General features: G+C 42.0%; 1 protein-coding gene across 3 annotated transcripts in view; it reads right to left on the bottom strand.

The window, feature by feature from the left end:
- ATP11A (ATPase phospholipid transporting 11A) overlaps nucleotides 1-22632 on the bottom strand; it is a 112308-nt gene extending 89676 nt beyond the window's left edge. For 2 of the 3 annotated variants that reach the window (XM_081198297.1, XM_081198298.1), the window contains exon 1: nucleotides 22032-22632. In XM_081198297.1, coding sequence (XP_081054423.1) covers nucleotides 22032-22070 — 39 coding nt within the window. In that variant the 5' untranslated portion in view covers nucleotides 22071-22632. The remainder of the gene's footprint in view (nucleotides 1-22031) is intronic. The other variant, XM_081198296.1, reaches the window with a different exon arrangement.
- Between the last annotated feature and the right edge of the window lie 412 nt (nucleotides 22633-23044).

Below are 23044 nucleotides of genomic sequence, written 5' to 3'. Positions count from 1 at the left end.
ATTTGATGTCAGAAGGAAATGACTGGGATCAGGTATAATACTCCCACACTTGTTCACACTTTTGACAACTTCCAATTTGTTTTCCATTGAAGTTACACTTCCACCGAAGTGGCAGAAGTGACTGCAATTCAAATGAAATGCATCCAAAAAAACCCACCTTCTTCCATGGTATGTATGTAACAACTTAAGGAAGCCTGTCAATCAAGTAGCAAGCAACATTTTGTTACGCTTCTGTACAGTACTTGATCGAGACGTTGGGGCACAAGTTCTCATTACCACACCTGATAGGGTAATGTATGGACACCATGGTAAGTCACCACACTTCATAAGCTGCTCTTGATAGCCATACATGGATTACCAGGTGTGCCTTCTACGTTCCGACAATTAATTCTGATACTCTGTGAAATAACTTATGTAAACTAGGCCTCAAGTTCTTTTATGAGATCTTCACATTTTGGCCTCTTTCTGTGTGTTTTACACAAATCGTTTTATCGGTCAGGGTCCATTGCTCAAGCTGGCATAGCTTAAGTGGGGGGGGGGGGGAGAGCACACACCACTCCCTAAGCTACGCCAGTCAGAGACTCCTATGCAATATGAGAGTAATTTGGAAGCTACAAAGCTAGATCCTCTTGCATTTGGCATCAATATTAAAGTAAAGAAATCTTTTTTCAAAGTCCCTGGTGACTATCCAGGAAACCATTGGAAGAACCTAAAGCGCTTTTTTGAAAGTATGGATGGTAATAGTGGTAGAAATCCCCCTCTCAATAAAACATGATATAATGCATGTGAAAGAGGAACTGCAGAGCACCTAAAGAGCTGATCTATTTTCTCAAGTTCAATCTATTCCTGCGCTTGGTACTTGAGAGCCATAGAGACTTGACCAAAAGCACTTAATGAAGGATGCACTCCACAGATCTGGCTTATATCCACGTACGTTCTTCAGTTGCAACACATCCATGTTTCATTGCAAATGGAATGAGATGCTGCACTCATTTATTACAACCATGCAAATTGTATTCTCACCTATTTGCATCTGCTGAGAACTGACACTAGGTGACCAGATAGGGAAGATTTTGTAAACTGGGTAAGAACAGGTTCTTTGTCTCTATCTTTAAATGTCAGTGTGACACACAGGTATGTACAGACCTGTGGATTTGTTTGCAATTCAGGCTGATGATTCTTCACTATACGTTGTGTATGGCAGGTGTGCTAGAAGTTTGTGCTGCAAAGCTTAAATTTTTATCTTGTATTCTTCCAGGCTCATCTGAACATGCACTAGACTTTATCCATTGTGTGTACTTCATTCTTCACTCCATGTGTTAAATTGCAGGGAGGGGAGAGCAGGAATGGTATGTGTTCTCTGTTGCTATATTATTTTACTGCTCATCAGCATAAACAACAGCCAAATCCAGGGGTTCAAACCCCTCCCATGGGCCACTTGGCAGCTAAAAATAATGTAGCATTGTCTTTTTAATAAAGGTTTGGAGGAAACGGCCAGAACCCATATCCGTCGCTTGCTTCCTGCTTTACAGGAACTCTATGTAAGTTTTGGAACATTATTCAGTACATAGAATTTCTGCATGTTTAGTTCCTTCTCTCTGTCTCTCTCTGTCTCTCTCTCTCTCTGTCTCTCTCTCTCTCTCTTAAATGTTCCCAGCTATCAGTTGTCCTTTTCTTTTAAAAATGGACAATCTCGCACTCCAGCTACTCAGGTTTAAAAAAATGCAACTGATATACACTCAACTCCTGTATACGTGAAGGAGCGTCTCCACCCCCATCGTTCACTGAGATCCAGCACCGAGGGCCTTCTGGCGGTTCCCTCATTGCGAGAAGTGAGGCTACAGGGAACCAGACAGAGGGCCTTCTCGGTAGTGGCGCCTGCCCTGTGGAACGCCCTCCCATCAGATGTCAAAGAGATAAATAATTGCCTGACATTCAGAAGACATCTTAAGGCAGCCCTGTTCAGGGAAGTTTTTAATATGTAACGCTGTACTGTTTTTAACACTGATTGGGAGCCGCCCAGAGTGGCTGGGGAAACTCAGCCAGATGGGCGGGGTATAAATAATAAATTATTATTATTATTATTATTATTATTATTATTATTATTATTATTATTATTATTATTATTAACTCTGAGAGCAGGTTTAAGGACATAGCCAGTTTTGAGAGAGTGTTGTATCTAAGAGCGCTTGGACATTTTGCTCATCTAATGCACCTCCACCTTTCTCCAACATGCTTCAAAAAAAATCTGCTCTGGAGGATTCGCCAACCCTCTGGAGCAGATTTTGAGGGTGCATGGAGGGGAGCTGCAGCGGATAGCAGAGGAGGCTAAAATTCTGTGGTGCAACAGCAACAATGAAAACAATCCAGAGTTCCTTGGTGAAGTCAGGACAAGAACCTAAAAATTTTAGTATTATTTTTGGTTTAACAAGCCCTACAACTGAAAATTCGTAAAATATTTGGTTCGGGTCTCCTTTTAATGATTGACACATCTGTGCAATTTGTAGCAATATTACGAAAAAAAGGAAAAACATTCTAATATGCAAGGAGGCCATTTTATTTCACTATTCTGCCACCTGGTTATACCCAAATGAGCTCATAACAGTCTACATTATCTGCTCTACTGAAAAGCAAACCGTTGGCCTAAATCTGACCTGAAACTGCTAACTGCAATATAATAATGTTACTACTGAAAATGCTAAAACTATGAGATTAATTAAGTTATACATCTTAGATCTCTAGATTTGCAGTTCTGTTCCCATTTATGTATTGTATGTCCAATAAAGTGCATTTTTCTAGAGGGTGGGAGCTCATTTCACATTAAGACTGAATGACAGTTTGACATGCGATAGCTTTCACAGCCTACCTCCGCTAAAAGTAATGGCTCTTCCAGCAACGATTTAAAAACAACAACAACAAAATTAGGAATATAATAGGATCCTAATCCAAATTGCTAATTTTAGCTTGGGTGGGGGGAACCTTTTTAAAAAACAAAACATTTTCACTTTGCCTCTTTCTGAAAAGTGCAAGAAGTGGATTAAATAGGAATCTGTACACTCTAATGTTACAAATGGCTGGCTCCAGCCCCCTCTAAGCTTTTCCCAAGTCTCTTGCTCAGGCAGAGGCAAACTCGGCCCTCCAGATGTTTTGGGACTACAACAGGACCAGTGGTCAGGGATGATGGGAGTTGTAGTCCCAAAACATCTGGAGGACCGAGTTTGCCTATGCCTGTTATTGCTCTTCAGGAGATGGTCACAAAACCCTCCTCTGTCTAAAACAGGAGTAGCCCTTCTCATCATGGGAGGAAGAGAAGATGACAGCCTGCCCCAATTCTCACTATTTGGGATTTGGTGACATTCCTTGGTTTCACTCTTACAAAGAGTGCTTTCAGGGTTTTTCTGACAATGACATTATTTTTTTCCTACTCTGAGCAGATCTGCACCATACATTTAAAACGCATGACTTTCCCCCAAAGCATTCTGGGAATCATAGTTTCCCCTTCACAGAGCGACAATTCCCAGCACCCTTTACAATTCCCTGGAGGGTGGATGCTTACTTTAAAAGTATTCTGTGGGTTTGTCCCAAGAAGAAAAAGAGTCATTGACACAAACTTTAAGAGAACTCTTTGTTAGGAGTGAAACCAACCAGCAAATGCCACAAAATCCCAAAGAATTAGAATCAAGAACCAGAATGACCAGCTGCATCCTAAACCGAAGAAAGATCAAGGGGAATGAAGAATGGATTTAGCCCTTGTGACTTAGCCTGTAAAAAAAACAACCATTACACCATTTACACAAAGCAGTCTCAGTAGCATGGGGAGCTTAAAAAAATGAGACTGAAGTAGGTCAAAAGAAGAATTAAAAAACACACAACTGACATATTGATAGACAAACTGTTCACATAGATGAAACGAAAGAAAGAAGTGTGATGGTTTGGAAAGAAGGTAGGGATCCGAAGAAGCTTTAAAAAAAAAATAAGTGGGAAAACAATAGCAGTGTGAAGGCATTGGGTATGGTTGTCCCAGGCTACTTGTATAGACTGTTGCATATGGTATGTGGGAATGCATATTTTACTTGTACTGTATGTTACATACACTTGGGATTACAGAGTTCATTTGGAAACCTAGCAAATACCCTACTATCAAGGCTGCCCTGACTCACCCCATGGCAACAAGTAAGGAGGAACTGCCTTGGCAGGATCTGTCAGAGGGAGAGGGCGAATGTGAGGAGAGATGCCTGAGACTGTTGGTGGGGATGGTTCGAGAAACCCTCCAGGAGACTTCCACAGCCAAAGTTGCTTGAAGGGAGTATTGTGTGAGTCAGCTATCACCCCACCTACTGATAGCAAAGTTGTTTCAGCAGCTGAAGAAGCATGTGACCCTGGTCGGGTAGTAAGTCAGCTGAGCAGGCATAGCCTGGACCATATATTAGAACTCTGCTTCTAAACTATTGACTGTGTAACCTGTATCAACCTATGTTTAAACTGTGAGCTGACTTCTTTGGAATAAGCCTTCAGGAATTCTCCACCTAACAGTCCAAGTACTGTGTCTGAGAGTGGGAGCCAGGACAGAGGCAGTGAAATGCCATTGTAGATGTAGGAAAGGCCCATGTCTCCTGTTTCAAAGGTTTCAGCCTACTTAGGGACAGCCTAGAAGCCTAGAAGGTGATAAGGAAAAGCTCTGAAAGTCTGGGAGATGGGCAAACAAAGGGCTACTTCTCAAAAGTAAGATCCTGGTGAGTTTTGGGACTGTTCAGTCCAGTGAAAGTGGCTGGTGTTTTAACCTACTTCAGTTTTCTATTTTATTCCAGTGGGGATAAATTGGATTTCTGTATACTCTGCATATATTTCTTTTTATTCCACCCCCCCCAATCTTATTAAACTCTTTGTTTGTTTCTTAAACCTGCATAACACCCTCACACTTCAGAAGCTACAATAACACACTTCTTTAAGAGGCTTTAGGGAGACCCCCAGGGAAACTTGGGAGGCTGACTAGCCAGGGGGAAGCTTTGTGGAAATAATTAACCCCTTGTCTGGTGGCAGGGAGGCGGGTTGGCGCTGTGGGTTAAACCACAGAGCCTAGGACTTGCCGATCAGAAGGTCGGCAGTTCGAATCCCTGCAACAGGGTGAGCTCCCGTTGCTCAGTCCCTGCTCCTGCCAACTGAGCAGTTCGAAAGCACGTCAAAAGTGCAAGTAGATAAATAGGTACCGCTCCAGTGAGAAGATAAACGGTGTTTCCGTGTGCTGCTCTGGTTCGCCAGAAGTGACTTAGTCATGCTGGCCACATGACCCGGAAGCTGTACGCCGGCTCCCTCGGCCAATAAAGCGAGATGAGCGCCGCAACCCCAGAGTTGGTCACGACTGGACCTAATGGTCAAGGTTCCTTTACCTTTACCTGTCTGGTGGCAGCAAGTAGTTTAAGGGGGAAGGGTGGACTGAGAAGAGGGGTACACTCTGTGTGAGCCAGGAATTCCCTTCCTTCAGATGGCACAGGACCCGGAGTGACTGAGAAGTGGCTGTCACAAGCAGGTTTAAAGCAAGAAAGGACTGCACAATGACAAAGATCAAGTGAGGAAGAAAAAAGCAGGACCATATTTGTTAAGAAGCAAGAGGAAATGACATGAAGAGGCCAAATGGTAGATTTAGCTGAAGAAAGAAGGGAGGCACTGCCGGAGGCAGAAACCGAGGGGAGAGGAAGAACATGAAAAAGTAAGAAGTTTTGGTAGAAAGGAAGAAACAGATCAAAGTGCAGGAAGTAATGAACAGGGAGAAATTTTATCAACACAATATGGGACAATACTATCTGAATAAATTGAAGGAGGACTGAAGAAAGATGGGTTGGGTTTTGTTTTGTTTTTAAAAAGTAGCAAATGGATATTGAATACGAGAAGGGGAAGATTGAGTAAGATGAGATACGCAAGCTTGCTTGGCAGAAAATAGGGCAGATGAGTAGGAGGAAAGCATGAATTTATAATGAACAAAACAGGAGAGCAAGATTTGCACCAGAGACATTCGATGGCTCTGATGCAAAAACAAAAACAGGCCATTAAAAGGAGACAACCGAGGTTGAGAAGAAGGAAAGAAAAAAAGGACACGGGAGGTGTCTGAAGTATGAGAAAGTGCAGAACAAAAAAAAAAGCAACGCCGAAAATTCGAGATTGCTAAAGAGAAGAGGAGCAGCAGTTTGGATTTGATATCCTGCTTTATCACTACCCTAAGGAGACTCAAAGCAGCTCACATTCTCCTTTCCCTTCCTCTCCCACAACAAACACTCTGTGAGGTGAGTGGGGCTGAGAGACTTCAGAGAAGTGTGACTGGCCCAAGGTCACCCAGCAGCTGCATGTGGAGGAGCGGAGACGCGAACCTGGTTCACCAGATTACGAGACTACCGCTCTTAACCACTACACCACACTGGCTCTCTGACACACACCTTAAGGCTCTAAAGGACGCTGATCTTGAAGAAGACTGGAAACTCAAACACACCCAATATGCAATATTTCTTCTATGAATGATTGGTATATTTAATCTCATTTGTAAATAATGTGCCATTGGTTAAAATATGTTTCCCAAAGCACATGTGTCATTCTGGTCAGATATACTTGCAGTGTAAGTACTTAAGTCCATTATTGGGGGCGGGGCAGGGGAGGCAAGCAGAAAAAACCATTAGGTTGCGCAAAAAAGTCTGCTTTCTGGCTGGTTCTGCTTGGGAAGCTATTTGGCTGTTTCAATTATTAGACGAACAACACCTGTGTTTTGGGGAGTAATACAAACCAGTTTAATGATCTGGAGTGCTAGCAAACAGCATTTAGGGCTTTGAGCAGACAGGAGTAATACCTCTGTTACATCCTTGTTACCACTTAAGCAAAAAGTCAACTTATTTGCTGGCTAATGGTGGGGAAAGTGAAGATATAACTTAAAGCCTAGGCCCAAGTTCTGTTCCCTCAAATCCTTCACCACTTTCAGTAAACATGGTTGCATAGCCTATAGGCAGTTGCTTCCAAAATGCACCTGAGCTTTTTTCAAAACTGAATTGGTCACCTCAGTCCAAAGAGGAATTCCAAAAAACAGTTCCACCAATTGCTGAGCTTTGATTTTGTCTGCTGCAAGAAAAACAACAATCTAACAGCACCTTAACGATTAATAGATTTGTTCTGCCTTGAGCCTTTGTGGACTGTCTACTTCATCATTTGCCAAGTGTGTACAGAGGAACAAAGCATTAAGGAGGCATAAGCAATAAATAGCTATTACCACAAATCTGCGCCACCCCCCACATTCTGGAAGTTATCCTTAAAAGATCGCAAGGCTTGCATTTGAAGCTGGTATTTAACACAGGGTTTGAGATTATTACGATGAGACTGGCTTTCTACACAGAAACAATAAAATTAAGCATTTATGATGCATAATTATTTTCCTGCGTTTATATTCAAATATAAAATTTAAAAGCATGAAGAGAAGACTTTTCTATCTATTTAAGATATATCTCGTCAATATGCAACTTCTAAATTTTTTTTTTAAAAGAAAATGTTGCTAATTAATTTGACTAAGAGATCTCTAGAGCTTTAGCAGAAGTGCATTTCAGAGGATTTCAAAACATCATATCTTAGCAACAATGCAGTGGAAGAACCTAATTGTCCTTAATCCTCTAGTTAAAATAGGTTAGATGAAATCCTCTTTTGAGCAAAGCAGGAAGATTACTCAATGACATCAGGCAACAGAATCGCCACTGCTTTGCGGTTTAATTACTCAACTATCGAGAATGTGAAAAATCCAAAGTTAACCGGCAATAGACTTTGGATAAGATTTAGATAATTGCAAGTGAGGAAAGGCAACTGCATTACTTATACCCTTTGAAGAAGCTAATGCTTACGCCTCAATGTTGGCAGTACAGCCTTCTTAGATCAACATCTGCTGCTTCAAGGCAATATACTATAACCAGCACAGCTAGTCTAGCAGAGAGAACACTGCATACAATCTTGTGAAACTAAGGACAAGGCAAATTCATTCATGTTTTGTGATAGAACAAAAAAAAAGAAATACAGATAATAAATGTGTATGCAGCTTAAAATAAACACACAAACACACTTGTAAGGTAAGCTGTTTAACAATCTTTGAAGGCTATACCACTAAATCAAAGCTTGGATAATCGAGATTAAGATAAGAAACTGGTGTCTGTGCGGTGTAAAGAGAAAAAAGCCTTTATTTTATCTAATCTACGCTGAATTTGTTGCCATGGCAATTAAAGCAGGAGAGATAACTGTATTGTTGTGTTATTCTGCCTTCTAGTTCAGGCTGAACTTCAGCTGAGTTTTCACTTGACAATTATAACAATAGAAACATTACAGTTTCCTGTTTCTTTATCATTGGAGGCAATACTTCAACAAAGTAATGTTGAGTAAAAGGTACAAGGCTGCTGCAGGCTGATATACTGGCAATCAAGTCAAAATAAAAAAATTCCTTCCAGTAGCACCTTAAAGACCAACTAAGTTAGTTCTTGGTATGAGCTTTCGTGTGCATGCACACTTCTTCAGATACACTGAAACAGAAGTTGCCAGATCCTTCTATATAGTGCCAGTGTTTGCATATTTTTTTTTAAAAAAAGCTTTGTGTTAAAGTTTTGCAACTTAAAAATTAAATCTAATGAATGTCTCTTTAAAAAAAAAGTTTGAACATTATAATATACTTAAGACAAAATGCAGCAGAGCAGCATTTTGCAACCAATAGCAAGTGGATTGTAGAATGCAACTGGCTAGGGTTAGAGTTTTCTGTAACTGGCTTATACAGCCACAGTGCCATATCTGCTATAGCCTCTGCACCACCAGTAACAACTTCTCTGGAAGCTACAAACCCTCCTGAACAGTGTGGGATAGCTCAGGGCATAGATATCCACTTGGGCAAGAAGAATTACCCCAAATTGTGGAGTTGTTGCTTAACCAATTGTAAGTTAGTTCTATCACAAAACAATTTCTTTTTCTTCTAGTTAAGTGTTAACAAACAAAACCCTTGAAAGCAAAAGTATTATTTTTGAGACAAGCAGATGGGGTGTTAACTGCACTTTCCCTAAAGCAATATGTGAAAACACTTAATTGGCTCATAATTGGCTTTAACTACCCCAAAAGGGAATCAGAATTAATTCTAGATTTTAAAAAGCGAGTATTTCAGGCTTATGTACATTTCCTTTTGTAATCATTATTGTAGCAATCCCTATCATCTTTCCCATTCATAGCTATGTTTTCAAATCACTTCTACTGTACTGGGAAGATAAGTATGCACTTATTATAATTGTTTTTTACCTTCTTGAAATTTTAAAGTATTCCAGCAAACAGACACTGGGAACTTTTAGGTCAAAGTAGGATATGGGTGCATTTAAAACAAACAGACGCACACCCAAATAAGCTTATTTCGAAGTAAATGCTACTGACAATAAAAAAATGACCATTTGCAGGCTAACGTTTAAGATTGGAAAGAAAGAGACCAATTTTTAAACACATGTCACTGATGAATTATCCATTCTTAAGGAAATCAGCCCTGAGTGCTCACTGGAAGGACAGATCCTGAAGCTGAGGCTCCAATACTTTGGCCACCTCATGAGAAGAGAAGACTCCCTGGAAAAGACCCTGATGTTGGGAAAGATGGAGGGCACAAGGAGAAGGGGACGACAGAGGAAGAGATGGCTGGATAGTGTTCTTGAAGCTACCAGCATGAGTTTGACCAAACTGCGGGAGGCAGTGGAAGACAGGAGTGCCTGGCGTGCTCTAGTCCATGGGGTCACAAAGAGTCGGACACGACTAAACGACTAAACAACAACAACAACTGATGAATTCTTAAAAGGAACAGATCTCACATGAGATCAAAATGCCTGGCCCCATAATAACACAAAGCATCAGTATGTCAGCAGAACATATCTCCAAAAGACATACAACACTTCAGAAGCCATGAACTTGTCAAAGGTCTACAACTGCCAAGTCATTCTAAACAGAGAAGAGCCAGCTGTCTGATTCAGGCAGAACAGGCAATTGCCACTGGCTGCAAAGGAGTTTAGTGACCACTTAATGCTGGAATCATCGCATGCTGCAAGGGACATATCTTTCAGACTGCCCGAAACAGCAAACAACTGCATATTTAGACTGCTCCATATTCCGCATACAATGTTTGGTCACAGACTATACTATAGACGCACATAGTCTTTGACATCTATGGCAGGAAATATCAAGCTATATTTTAAAACCAGAACAAAATGTGGATATTAACTCATCACTAACTAGCCCCTGTGTGATGGAATCCCGGCACCTTAGCAAAAAGCAGTTGACCTACCATAAACTAATTTTTCATTGTTAAAACTGTATGCAAAGCAGATATTCACAGTGTTACAGTAGTAGCTCGTTCTACAAAAGGAAAGCTATTGATGTAATTTAATCAGAAATTCCTCCTGGCAATATGAATTAGTAACACTACTAGGAGCATTCTAATATTAACCATCCAATTTTGCACATTTTCCAAATGTCAGCTTGGAGGTAGAGATTTGGTCCTTCTGAGCAGAAGTCATTAAATGCCCAAGGCAACTAGCAACTCAGACCCATCTTTCAAGCTGACCTGTAGCACACATGGACCTGATTGTGAACTGGAGAGATTATTATTTTTTGTTCTTACCCATGCAAATGTTCAAGTACTGTTTACTTAAGTTCTAAAGGAGTACTTTGAAGTATCTTTCCAGTCTTAAAGACTCTCAAACTTATCCATGAAAGAACAGAACAAAAGGAAAGGTTCGTGATAAAAGTTTTCACTTAAGATTTGGAAAACCAAACAAAATTTACCAAAGGAGTTCTCGTGCTCAACTCTCAATACTAACAGGTTATTGTTGACTGAATTAAAGTGGAAGCTACTTATCAGAAGGAAAAAGTGTGTACTTCACTGCTGCTCCAACACAAAAAGCTGACGGCCAACAAAAAAAATCTCATCCATATATTGCTGCATAAGCCCATTTTCCAACTGCATAATGAAAACAACAGAATAAAAATAAAATAAAATTAGTAGTTATGCTCTGAGTAAAAGTCATTTTCCCCACAAATATCGGTATTTGCATATTTTGCTTTTGAAAGTAAGTGCAGCTTAGCAAGAATACATTAGCAGTGAACCACTTTATAAATGATTAAAAGGAAGTCAATTTAGGCTGCAATCCCCACTGAATAAATATTTCCATATATATTAAAGCAAAAGGCTGCAGTGAAGACAACATATTCTCCTCCAAAACAAAAACAAAAAAGCCCTGTATCTGATATATAAGTAACTGAAGACATATATTTCCCAATCCCATATAGATCTTGTATAGTAGAACTGTTTTGATCAGTCCCCCTTAAATCAACAGTACTGTTTTCTACATTTTTATAACACTTTGGGTTTGAAACTGAGACAGATCTGCCTGCCATTCTCACATGACTTTCATGGAAGTAGTCTATTGAAGCAGAAGGCAATGTACAGTACTCAGATAAGTATTTGCAAGACGCATTATCCAAAATTCTAGAGTCACAGAATTGTAGAGTTGGAAGGGGAACCAAGGGTCATCTAGTCCAACCCCCTGCAAAGCAGGAATCTTAGCTAAAGCATCCATGACAGATGGCCATCCAACCTCTGCTTAAAAACCGCCAAGGAAGGAGAGACTGTTCCACTGTTGAACAGCTCTAACTGTCAGAAAGTTTTTCCTGACGTTTCATCAGATATTTAGTCCTGATGTTTAGAGGGATTCAGTTCTTGAGAACCACAGCTTATTTTTACAGGATGGAACTTGCCACAAACCGAAACTGCCCAATGAGATTAAGTCAGGCCATTTTTGCAAATGTGTTTCACAAATGTATCTTGTCAGCTCTTCTTTGACACTAGAGCAGCTCATCAGGGTGGGAAGGGAAACTGTGAATTTGAATTCTGAAAGACAATGTTACCTTTAGTAGCTTAAATGGTATAGGCATACAGTATTTTTTTTTCTAGGCCAAAGTCATTCTGACAATACAAAATCAAATTGTTCTGGAATGACTGCTGGTCATTAAAAAATTGCAGCTAAATACAATTACAAATAAGTCTAAGAATGACAGAATACTTCCTGCTGCACATTAAAAAAAACTGTGCTGCTGCTTTTGCGCATTTGAGAAGCAATCAGCAATTGCACCTGGACTGTTTCGCTGTGGGATAAATTACATATAAAACAAAACTGGCTTTAGCATATAATAAAGAGCTCCAAAGAGCATTGTCACTGTACAGAACCATTGGAAATTACATAATAAATATATGCTATTTTTTTTAAAAAAACAACCCAATCCTATTGTAATTCAATTTAAAATTTTAAAAGTGAATAATGTAGCTAAATACAACATTATCACCTCCAGTGTCATAATACAGAGACATTTTCAAGGAAACTACAACAAATGTTTGTTTTTATTACTTCAAGCATAGTTAAGTACAAGGAAACAAAAACGTTTTAAATTCAGTATGCCCTAGCAGTTTCAGACCAAAATCTTAAGGACACTTCAAAGACCCATGACCTCCTCATGTAATTTATACTTTACCTCCATGACCTAAATAATGCATAATATAAAGGTCTTCCATTATTTATCATCATCCAAAAACCAGAGACTAAATTCACATGTTCCGATGTAGTTCCACTGTGTGCAAGTAGCTGCTCACCTGAGTGTTATATTCATGCAAGCTTATGTATGCAACACACAACTGGCAGCTCCTGTAAGCAGGGATTTCTATTTACTCTTCACTCATTGAACCTGCCATTGCGTCTTTCATCAAGAATACACGTGCTGTCCACAAACCTGCTCCAGAGCGTTGGCTGCAACCCCCGGAACAGATTTTGGGGTACATGGGGGGATCAGAGGGGGAGGGGAACATATCACTGCACAAGCAGAAATCCATGCACAGACAGAATGTTCACTTTAGCATTGACTATAACCAACTGTTCTTATCTCATATTGCTCATATGTTGCTCAATCACAAGAGCTCCAGTGAGAGCAACAGATGAGGGATAGGAGCTTCTGATGAGAAAGCTCTCAGAATTCCAATAAATTGGTTACCGGGGATTCACAACAGCACTACTGTACCTTCTGACAATTCCAGAAACGTTGCTATCTCAGTTGAATTCTTGCTGCTTGTTTGGTTTTCTGACTCGGCACTCATCATTCCTGAAGTTCATCTGTTCAGCTATTATTCTGTTTTAATTAAGCAGTTTTATACTTCATCTGACTGGTTATATGCTTGTAAAATTATTTCTATGTTATCGTATGCCTATTGTCCTTATGTTAATCACTGTATTATTGTGGCCAATGGCTGAAACAATCAATGTAATTAATATTCAATTTAAGGGTTTTTTCCCCCCTTTTGTTTTATAAGCCTAGCCAACAACTTTCCCCCACCACAGTCCCCATTAGCTCTTCCCCACGTCCCTCCTTTATTCTGTATAACATATTCACATTTTTTCCCAAGCCAACTGCAGACAATGAAAAGCAAGGAGGTTATTTACAAACGAACAGCTAGTTAAAAAATTCTGCACTGGAATTCAATCTTTAAAGACACAAGGTCTCCTAAAAACCTTCCCTGTTATACCTCCCACCAGTGGCGTAGTGTGGGTTGTCAGCACCCGGGGCAAGGCAAGTAATTTGCACCCCCTAACCCGTGGATTTGCGCCCCCTAACCCTAACCCCCAGATGTTGCGCCCGGTCCCCCCTGCACCCCCCACGCTACGCCACTGCCTCCCACCCAATTTCATGTTAGTGGACACCTGGATGTCCATTTTTATTGACAGCATTTCCTTTCATCCTGCAAACATGGCCAGAGATGCAGAAGAAGACAGGGCTCCTGCTACTGTTATGTGAAGATACCTGCTGCAATACCTCTTCCACACAACTAAAGGTGCAGCAGCCCTCTGGCCACCCACCCTACAACCTACCCACATCAAAGTCTTAGTAGTTTCTGTGACATTTACTTTCCCCAGCTAACAAACTTTATATTGCCCACTCCTTGCAGGGAATAGAAACATGTCTCTTTTTTGCCTGTGCTTTATGGCACCATGTACACCAATTAACTACAATGGCAATTCTATCTCAAGTTAATCTTTGGACAGGCCACAAGAGCAAGGTAGTTGCATGTACTGCATATCACATGTATGGCTTCTAACAGGTACAGCGCTGTCCCTGTGAATCTACAGAAGTGCCCCAAGCCTTCAGCCCTGCATTTCTGGTTTCTCCATAGCACATACAAATAGGAGCCAGCAGTTGTAAATTTAGATCATCCTATTACGCTCGCCCTAATGGCGTAGTAGCAAACACAGGGATTCAAAAACTAAATGTGAAGCTGGTGTTTGCAGATACCTGTTCAGCCTTAAAGCACAGGGTGATTTGGAGCAAGTGAACGGACACTTTACAATCCAGGATATAAAACTGCTGCATTCTATAAGTGTAAGATTACAATACTAAATTCCTTTTCATGTCTAGAACAACCACAGTTTCAAAGATGGTGATAGCTCATGGTTGGAACAGCCCAAGTTCTTTTTCCATAGGACCTCACCCCCATAAAACACAACACAAAGTTTGCATAGTTTTGAAGTCATAGCACAAATTTCTATACACACAGGCTGGAATTCAAAGCTATGCTATGACATACCTTCCATCTGAAAAAGCATTTCACCTTGCCATGCATAACAGTCCTCCCTCTGCTTTTAGAGAGGGGGTTCTCCCAAAGCCAATTTCAGGGAGCATGGGGTAAAGAAGGGAAATAATAATAATAATAATAATAATAATAATAATAATAATTTATTATTTATACCCCGCCCATCTGGCTGGGCCTCCCCAGCCACTCTGGGCGGCTTCCATAAAAACCAAAAATACAGTAAAATATCACACGTTAAAAACTTCCCTGAACAGGGCTGCCTTAAGATGTCTTCTGAATGTCAGGTAGTTGTTTATCGCTTTGACATCTGCTGGAAGAGCGTTCCACAGGGCGGGCGCCACTACCAAGAAGGCCCTCTGCCTGGTTCCCTGTAGCTTTGCTTCTCGCAATGAGGGAACCGCCAGAAGGCCCTCGGCGCTGGACCTCAGCATCCGGGCAGAATGATGGGGGTGGAGACGCTCCTTCAGGTATACTGGACCGAGGCCGTTTAGGGCTTTAAAGGTCAGCACCAACACTTTGAATTGTGCTCGGAAACGTACTGGGAAAGCCCTAATGTTCCCTCAAAAGCCCTTGCACAGGGCTTCCGCTGATGGGGCTAGTTAGGTGAATCCCATCCACAGTTATTTTTTTTATTGATGAACCTGATCTGCCATCATTAACTGCATTTCATATACTTCTCTCCATTTGGCCCTCTGAAACACTTCCCTATGTAGGCACAATTATTAAATAAGCCCATATACCTGATCCTGTTACTTGATCTGTTTGGACAGAGACCTGCATTGTCTTCAGCTGTTATTCCATTTTCAGTATTGCAGTTAAGGAAGATTAGTACAGTGGTGCCTCGCAAGACGAAATTAATTCGTTCTGCGAGTTTTTTCGCCTAGCGAATTTTTCGTCTTGCGAAGCACGAAATCCCATAGGAATGCATTGAAATTCAATTAATGCGTTCCTATGGTCAAAAAAAGTCCAAACAAAGCCAAATTTGGTACAACAAGAGTTTATTAAGTGCTCTTTAAAGTCACACATACTGTAAAGAGCATTTCAAAAACTGAAGGAACAATAAATTAAGTTTCTAAACATGACAGAAAAACATTTAAAAATCAACAAAGTGTACAGTACATTTTCTAAGACTCTGGGGGACAACTCGAAGAAGGTTCCTCTTCCACTCTTTGCTTCTTGCTGAAGAACCCCCTCCTCAACTGTTCCCCCAGCCACCCACCACACAGAAATTCAAATCCAGAATTTTTTTTTAAAAAAACAGCAGAGTGGCCCAGAAAATCATAAAAATGCAGAAAAAACACACACAAGCTTCCAGATTCTTGCAAACCCCTCCCCAACACCAAGTCCTTGAATTCCAAACAGCCCAACCCAAAATCCAAACCCCCCCCAAAAAAAGTTTTAAAAGTTTAAAAGAAGTTTTGGAAAAGCTTCAAAAATCACCAAAGTCTTCAAAAATCTTAAAAAAGGGTACCACACCGCGTTCTATGAGTTGCTCCTCGAAGTCAAGTCGCAACTGTATTAACGGTGTTAAGAAAAAGGAAACAAACTTGCAAGACGTTTTTGTTTTTCGTCTTGCGAAGCAAGCCCATAGGGAAATTCGTCTTGCGAAGCAGTTCAAAAAACGGAAAACCCTTTCGTCTAGCGAGTTTTCCGTCTTGCGAGGCATTCGTCTTGCGGGGCACCACTGTATGCATAAGTGCATTCAAGTTCCCAACTCTACACATGCAAAGAAATTTCCTACATGAGACATTATCTACAGACCCTGTTTATACTCCAAGTATTTTCTTTTCTAGTTACTTCTTCTCAATGTTTGTTTCCAGGCTAGAGTTTTGCACTTATGCAGAGGAACCTGAGTTCAAATCTCCTTTCAAGCATGAGGCTTACTGGGACCAATCCTTGTCTCTCCACCCAACCTACCGGTACTTTATAGGTTTGCTGCTAGGATAAAATGGAAACGGATCCATCCTTGTTGACTTGGGATATACAAATGTGGTGCACTGCACTTGCCCATGTTTTTAAAATAATTTACTTATTTATGAATTGCCTTTTATATCCATTTCAATGAAATTTACATACATTCCATGAAAACAGCCAAAAATAGTTTTACAAACAATACAAAAATAACTAAAGGTGGGTTTAAAAACAGAGGGGGATACATTTTAATCCAACTGGAAAAGCTTGTGAAAAACAAAAATGTCTTCAATGGTTTCTGGAAAATATAAAGAGTGGGGTGCCTTACTTATCTCTACAGGGATGCTGATCCGCAAAATATGGGCAGCCACACTGAAAGAAAGCCCTGCTCTGAGTTACCAGGCCTCTGATATTTTAAGGGCTTGAAGGTGTAACTCTTCTGCAGAAGAGATAAGGCGATCTTTCAAGCCTGAGCTGTACAGGGCCTTATAAGTTAGTATCTATAGTAATGACTAATGACAGAATTAAACACTGTCTCCAGTTATTATAGGTTGTTGTGAAGACTCTACCCTTTAACTTGTTCTTGCAGCTACTGCGGTACCTCTGGTTACGTACTTAATTCGTTCTGGAGGTCCGTTCTTAACCTGAAACTGTTCTTAACCTGAAGCACCACTTTAGCTAATGGGGCCTCCCGCTGCCACCGCACCGCTGGAGCACAATTTCTGTTCTCATCCTGAAGCAAAGTTCTTAACCCGAGGTACTATTTCTGGGTTAGCGGAGTCTGTAACCTGAAGCGTATGTAACCTGAAGCGTATGTAACCCGAGGTACCACTGTACTTTCATTCTCCTACGCAGCTGTGTTCATAAATAAACTGCCTCTTTGTCTGGGCTTACAAAGCGAGAAGGACTGCCCTATATTAAATAAGAATGTTAACAGCACCAAAACTTTGAACTTGGCCCAGTAACAGATCAGTAGCCAGTTCAAATCCCGCAACATGGTGTTATATATGCTGGTAGGAGTTTTCTGCCCACAAGCAACCTAGCCACAAAGTTCTCTATTTCCTGCCTGTGTTCTCTTCCCAGTTGTCTCTATTGGATTGTAAGATATTTGGAGGCTTGTATCCGTCTACTTTTTCCTACGTAACTTGGTAAGCCAACACATACATTATTTACACAGGCCCATCAGTGTATCGGCTCAATAAATATGCCATTTACCTCATCCTAGTTTTTACTTGGAAAGCTATCTAAAAGGTCTAAACGCCAGCTTGTAAATTTCTTCACAAGCCTTTTTAAATGCTTTTGTTTCTATTTGGTTGCTCTTCTAGGCAGCTTATATGATTTTAAGCCCGTTTCAATTCACTCAAATACAGGATGGGGCTGAACAGGATGCAAATCATTTGGAAATTAAAAGTGCTCAAGTACATAGCTTGCACCACAAAACCTGCAGCACTGTTAAGTTTGGCCACAGCACCTGGAAGCTCATTGCATAGCAGGGCTGGGGAGCCTTGGGCCTGCTAAACGTTGATAAACTACAATTACCATCAGCCCCAGCAAACATGGCCAATGGCTAGGGATTGTGGGAGTTGTAGCTCAGCAAATTCAGGGGGAGGGGGCAAAGGTTTTACACACACCTGGTATACTGAATGAAGTGTGTTTGACTACTGGTGAAAAGTGTTTGTGTGTGTGCGCGCATTAAGATGGAGGATCAGAGGGTTTTCTTTACAAAAAGGCTGTGGCACTGTGCATCTTCACAGAAACAAAGAAAGCCTGAGTGTCCCACTAGTGCCTGGGAATTGATCCTGGTGTGTTTATGCATATGCATATGTGTGTGTGTGTGTATTGTTGTTGTTGTTTAGTTGTTTAGTCGTGTCCGACTCTTCGTGACCCCATGGACCAGAGCACACCAGGCACTCCTGTCTTCCACTGCCTCCCGCAGTTTGGTCAAACTCATGCTGGTAACTTCGAGAACACTGCCCAACCATCGCATCTTCTGTTGTCCCCTTCTCCTTTTGCCCTCAATCTTTCCCAACATCAGGGTCTTTTCCAGGGAGTCTTCTCTTCTCATGGGGTTGGCAAAGTATTGGAGCCTCAGCTTCAGGATCTGTCCTTCCAGTGAGCACTCAGGGCTGATTTCCTTCAGAATGGAGAGGTTTGATCTTCTTGCAGTCCATGGGACTCTCAAGAGTCTCCTTCAGCACCATAATTCAAAAGCATCAATTCTCCGGCGATCAGCCTTCTTTGTGGTCCAGCTCTCACTTCCACACATCTCTACTGGGAAAACCATAGCCCTACCTTACACTGTTTATTATTAAAAACATGTGTATGATGTCTTTTAAGATTATACCCTTTGTTGTGTTCAGCAAGTCTTTTATTTCCACCTCGCACTCAAGTGTGCAAGGTGTGTGTTGATGTGTGGATGCTAGCCCACCAAGAAAACGTTTCTACTTGTTTGATTGTGTGTGGGAGGTAGATATGGCAGCATGTTATTACCCTTATCTGTGACGACAGAGGATTACGGCAAATCTACAGGAGTGCTCAGCCTGCAGAGATGCTGTAATGGGTCAACAACTCAGTTTCCCAATAATCTCATGTCTGGCCCTTATGTTATCAAGATACACTGGGCAGTGTATGGGCAGCACCTGCTTAACAGAGGCAATTTTAGGGTAGCGAGACCATTTCAGCCACCCTGGGTACCGCACTGCAGGGGTCACCAGAACAATGCTGTGGATTGTGGAATGAAGCACGCGAGGCAGAGGCCACCAAATGTTAGTCTCGCATAGGACACCACTGAAATTTGGAAGCCCAAAGTTCACCACTGTGCTGACAACCCAGAAGCCAAAGGAATGCCTGAATAAGATTTACAATGGTTGGGAAATCCTCTTACCAGTCACGGAAGTGGTAAAACTAGAATAAAATTTACCCAAAATAGTAACAAATTATGGGTTGTAGCAAATGCTAGCACTACTCAGAATAGATCCACTGAAGTTAATAGGCATGACTAACCAAGTTTTATTAAGTTCAATGGGTCCACTCCAAGTATATTTATTGGCATCATTTCCGTAGTTTATACACTTAAGACTTTCTTGGCACAAAATTTCTGTGTCTTTATTTATTCAGAATGGAGTATGCACACAACTTTGCCTGCTCTATAGGCTGGCAACTCAAGAAACAACTGATACGACCACAGCCCTTCCAAAATCCTAAATAATATACAATTAGCTACTCAATGCTCATCTTGACCTACCATATTATCATTCTTCAGCATTTGCAAACCAAGTAACCAACAAAGCAGTCCTGCACATGTGTGCTCAGAAGACCCACCGCACTCCATGGGGCTCATACCCCAGGTAAGCATGCATTGGATTGCGGACCAAAACCAACCAACACACACTATTTTACATGGGTTTCCACCCCACATTTTTAGATAAGAAAGCACACATTGTATCAGCATGCTCAGGAAAACACAGACAACTAAGCAATGGCTGCCTGCTGGAGACAATAATGTATAATATGCCTCAAGGGCTTTTTGTTCTGACCTCAGCGCAAATCATGAGACTATCAGACTCATGACGGATCACTTACTGGAAAGCTTCAGAAAGAAGGGGAGCTTGTAAACAGACAGGCTCCAGAGCCTTATTACATATACGAGCATCATAAAATGTGCATATCTGTCAATCTGTTTACATTGTGGTTTTTCGAAACCTTAACTGTAGGCAAGAGGTTCTCTCTCTTTCTCCAGGACTCCTAATAAAGTACAGGATCAAATACAAATTGGCACCCCAATTCTACAATGCTTACCATTGGCTTTCAGCTGAACTAATTTTCCACTACATCCATACACACCTCAAACCAAACATATTTACCATATTTTCCTGACTATAAGATGCCCCCATGTATAAGACGCCCCCTATTTTTGGGAACTCAGATTTAAGAAAATCCACCCTCGGCACTATCTGTGTATAAGACGCCCCCTAATTTTCGACATTAATTTTTAGGGGGGAAACCTAGTCTTATAACGGATAAAATATGGTAATTGGAAGTAACTTCAGTTACTGTAGGCAGTCAATTTTCTGAAAGTAAACTCCACTGGAGTATATGATGCAAGTATTATTTAGGATTAGTGCGATGGTTTAGTGCAGCTATCCAACCAATTGTCATCTGTTGCTGACCTTCAGAGGCAACTGTTGAGAACCATTTTCTTAATTCGATTTAAAGAGGCTTAAGAAAGCGCTGGCAACACATGTCAATTAATTTTGAGTGTTGCTGGCCTATTAGCTTTCCCCAAGTATAAATTACAGCAAGCAAATCATATGCTGGACTGAAATGTTCATGGCCACACTCTGCCCGGCCAAGTAGAAGGGTAATCTAATGTTATTTGATCAGTTCCAAATAGTTTTCAGCCTCCAGTTGGCAAGAGAAGGAAGCTGTGCTGCCAGCAGTGAAATAATATATTTTTTTAAAAAAAATGCTTTTATTAGAGATTTTCTTGGGTTGCAAAAGTACATACAGCACCTCTCTTTTCAGATCATAAGGTTCTTTCTACAGATCAGTTATATTATTTGTAAGACTTTAATGCTGTATAAAGCATAATTTTTAAAAAGTAAATTAGAAAGTTGAAAAAGAGATGATGGTTGTGCCTATGCTTGTTTACACAAAAGCAGTGCTTTTTCCCTAAAAAAATTATATGTTTAGGGGTACTCTCATTTTCCTACCCATATTGAAATACTGCCCCTCAATGAGGCCAAATTTAGATTCACAAAATGTTTAGGGGTATGCGTACCCCTGAATCCCCCCAGAAAAAAGCATTGCCCAAAGTAATCCTATGACATGTACCTTGGTAGTAAGCCACGGTGCAAGGAGTGGGATTTACTGCCAAAAAATGCACATAGAACCAGGCTGCAAAACAGTAATCCCAAACCCATTTCTTTAGGTTTCAGCCATGCCCAGCATCAGGCTGCAGGTAAGCCAGCGCCACTGAGCCTTCCAGGTAAATGTGTTTAAAAGCAGGTGGGAGGCCGATTTCCTAAATTCACCTATTTAGAAGCAAACTGCGCTCAAGTGTAATAGGACTCTCGAGCGTAGATCAGGCACAACATCTATGAATGGGAAGGAGGAGGAGACGCATCGTCGAGGGCTTCAACCCTTCCTTTTTATCTCTAGGAAAAACTAAGGGGAGCGGCGGATCATTTGTCTCCGGGGATCAACATTTCACAGACAGAAAGATGAAGCGAGGAGGGACGCGCTGGGCTTTGCTCCCTTCGGGTCTGCCATGCCCTGAAATTAAAGAAAGCGACATCTTCGCTCGGCTCGGGTGCCAGCGCGCCATGCCTGCGCGCAAGGGAGCGCTTCCACGCTATGAGCAAAAGCCAGGCAAGATTTCCCATTTATTTATTTTTTGCTTTGACGCGCTCGGCAGGACGCCTTGGCAACGGCAGGCAGCGCCGACCCCTGCCCGGATACTCACGTATCTATTAATAAGAGTCCTGAGGCGGCTGCAATCCATGGCGAGGCGACGGGCAGCTGCTCAGGCGGCTCTCAGCCTCCTCCTGCGCCGCCGCCGCCTGCTCCTTCTGCTACAGGCGGGAGACTCCAGCCAGGGGGAGCTTCTCTCTCTGCCTCTCGGTCGCCGCCGCTCTGCTACTTCCTACATCCACCACCACGCCGGAGTTTCTGTCTCATGGCAGCCGCAGCCACATCCCTGCCCTGCCTTGACCTGCCGGGGATTCTTGGCGGGCGATTCTTCCGCTCAGTCATGCGTGCGCCTGGCTGGGGCGCCTCGGTTGCCTCTGCCCATGTGCGCTCAGCCAGCCGTTCCCGGCAGCTCGCTCCGAAAAGGCGGCGGCGGTGGAGGAGCAGGAGGATTATGGGGGGGAACAAAAGGCAACTTTGCTCGGAGACTTGCGCAGGGAGCGGGGTTCCCCCCGCGCTTCAGTGCTTCAGGAAACCTGGCCCCTAAGCCCGACTGCTGCCCGCGCAATGGCTCTCCGTGCGGCGAGCTCCCCGAGAGCCTCGGGGTCTTCTCACTCGCGCTTTGATCTTTCCCTGCTTAGCCAGTCAGCTCACGTCATACGGTGCGGGCGAGCATGCGCGCTCCGAACTTCTCCGGTACAACAACACACACCCCTTTACGCCTCCCTCCCCTCTCTCTTTGTAATATATATATTTTGCACACGGGCGCGCTCGACGTTGAGCGCATTACCTGAAGCTTGAGCCTGGGCTTTGCTCCGTACAGAAGTCACCCGGCCAAGCAAAAATAAAAAAAAGGTGGAGAGGCGAGAAGGAAAGGATGAGCTGTTCCACATCCGCCGGTGTGTGTGTGTGTGTTGCAATAGCATCAAAACCTTTTTGTGCCCTGTGTCTTCTACAAGGAAGCTGTGAGAGCTGCTTTTTGTTTTGTTGGCTCGGCCAGTGGGGGCGTTTAGTGGGGGCGGAGAAACAATCCCCGCAACAACTTCCGTCCAAACTGCCACTCCAGGA

This window comes from Podarcis bocagei (assembly GCF_964188305.1).
Source record: "Podarcis bocagei genome assembly, chromosome: 6".
Taxonomy (NCBI): domain Eukaryota; kingdom Metazoa; phylum Chordata; class Lepidosauria; order Squamata; family Lacertidae; genus Podarcis; species Podarcis bocagei.
The sequence above is the reverse complement of the archived record's forward strand: the minus strand, read 5'-3'. Positions and strand labels throughout refer to the sequence as shown.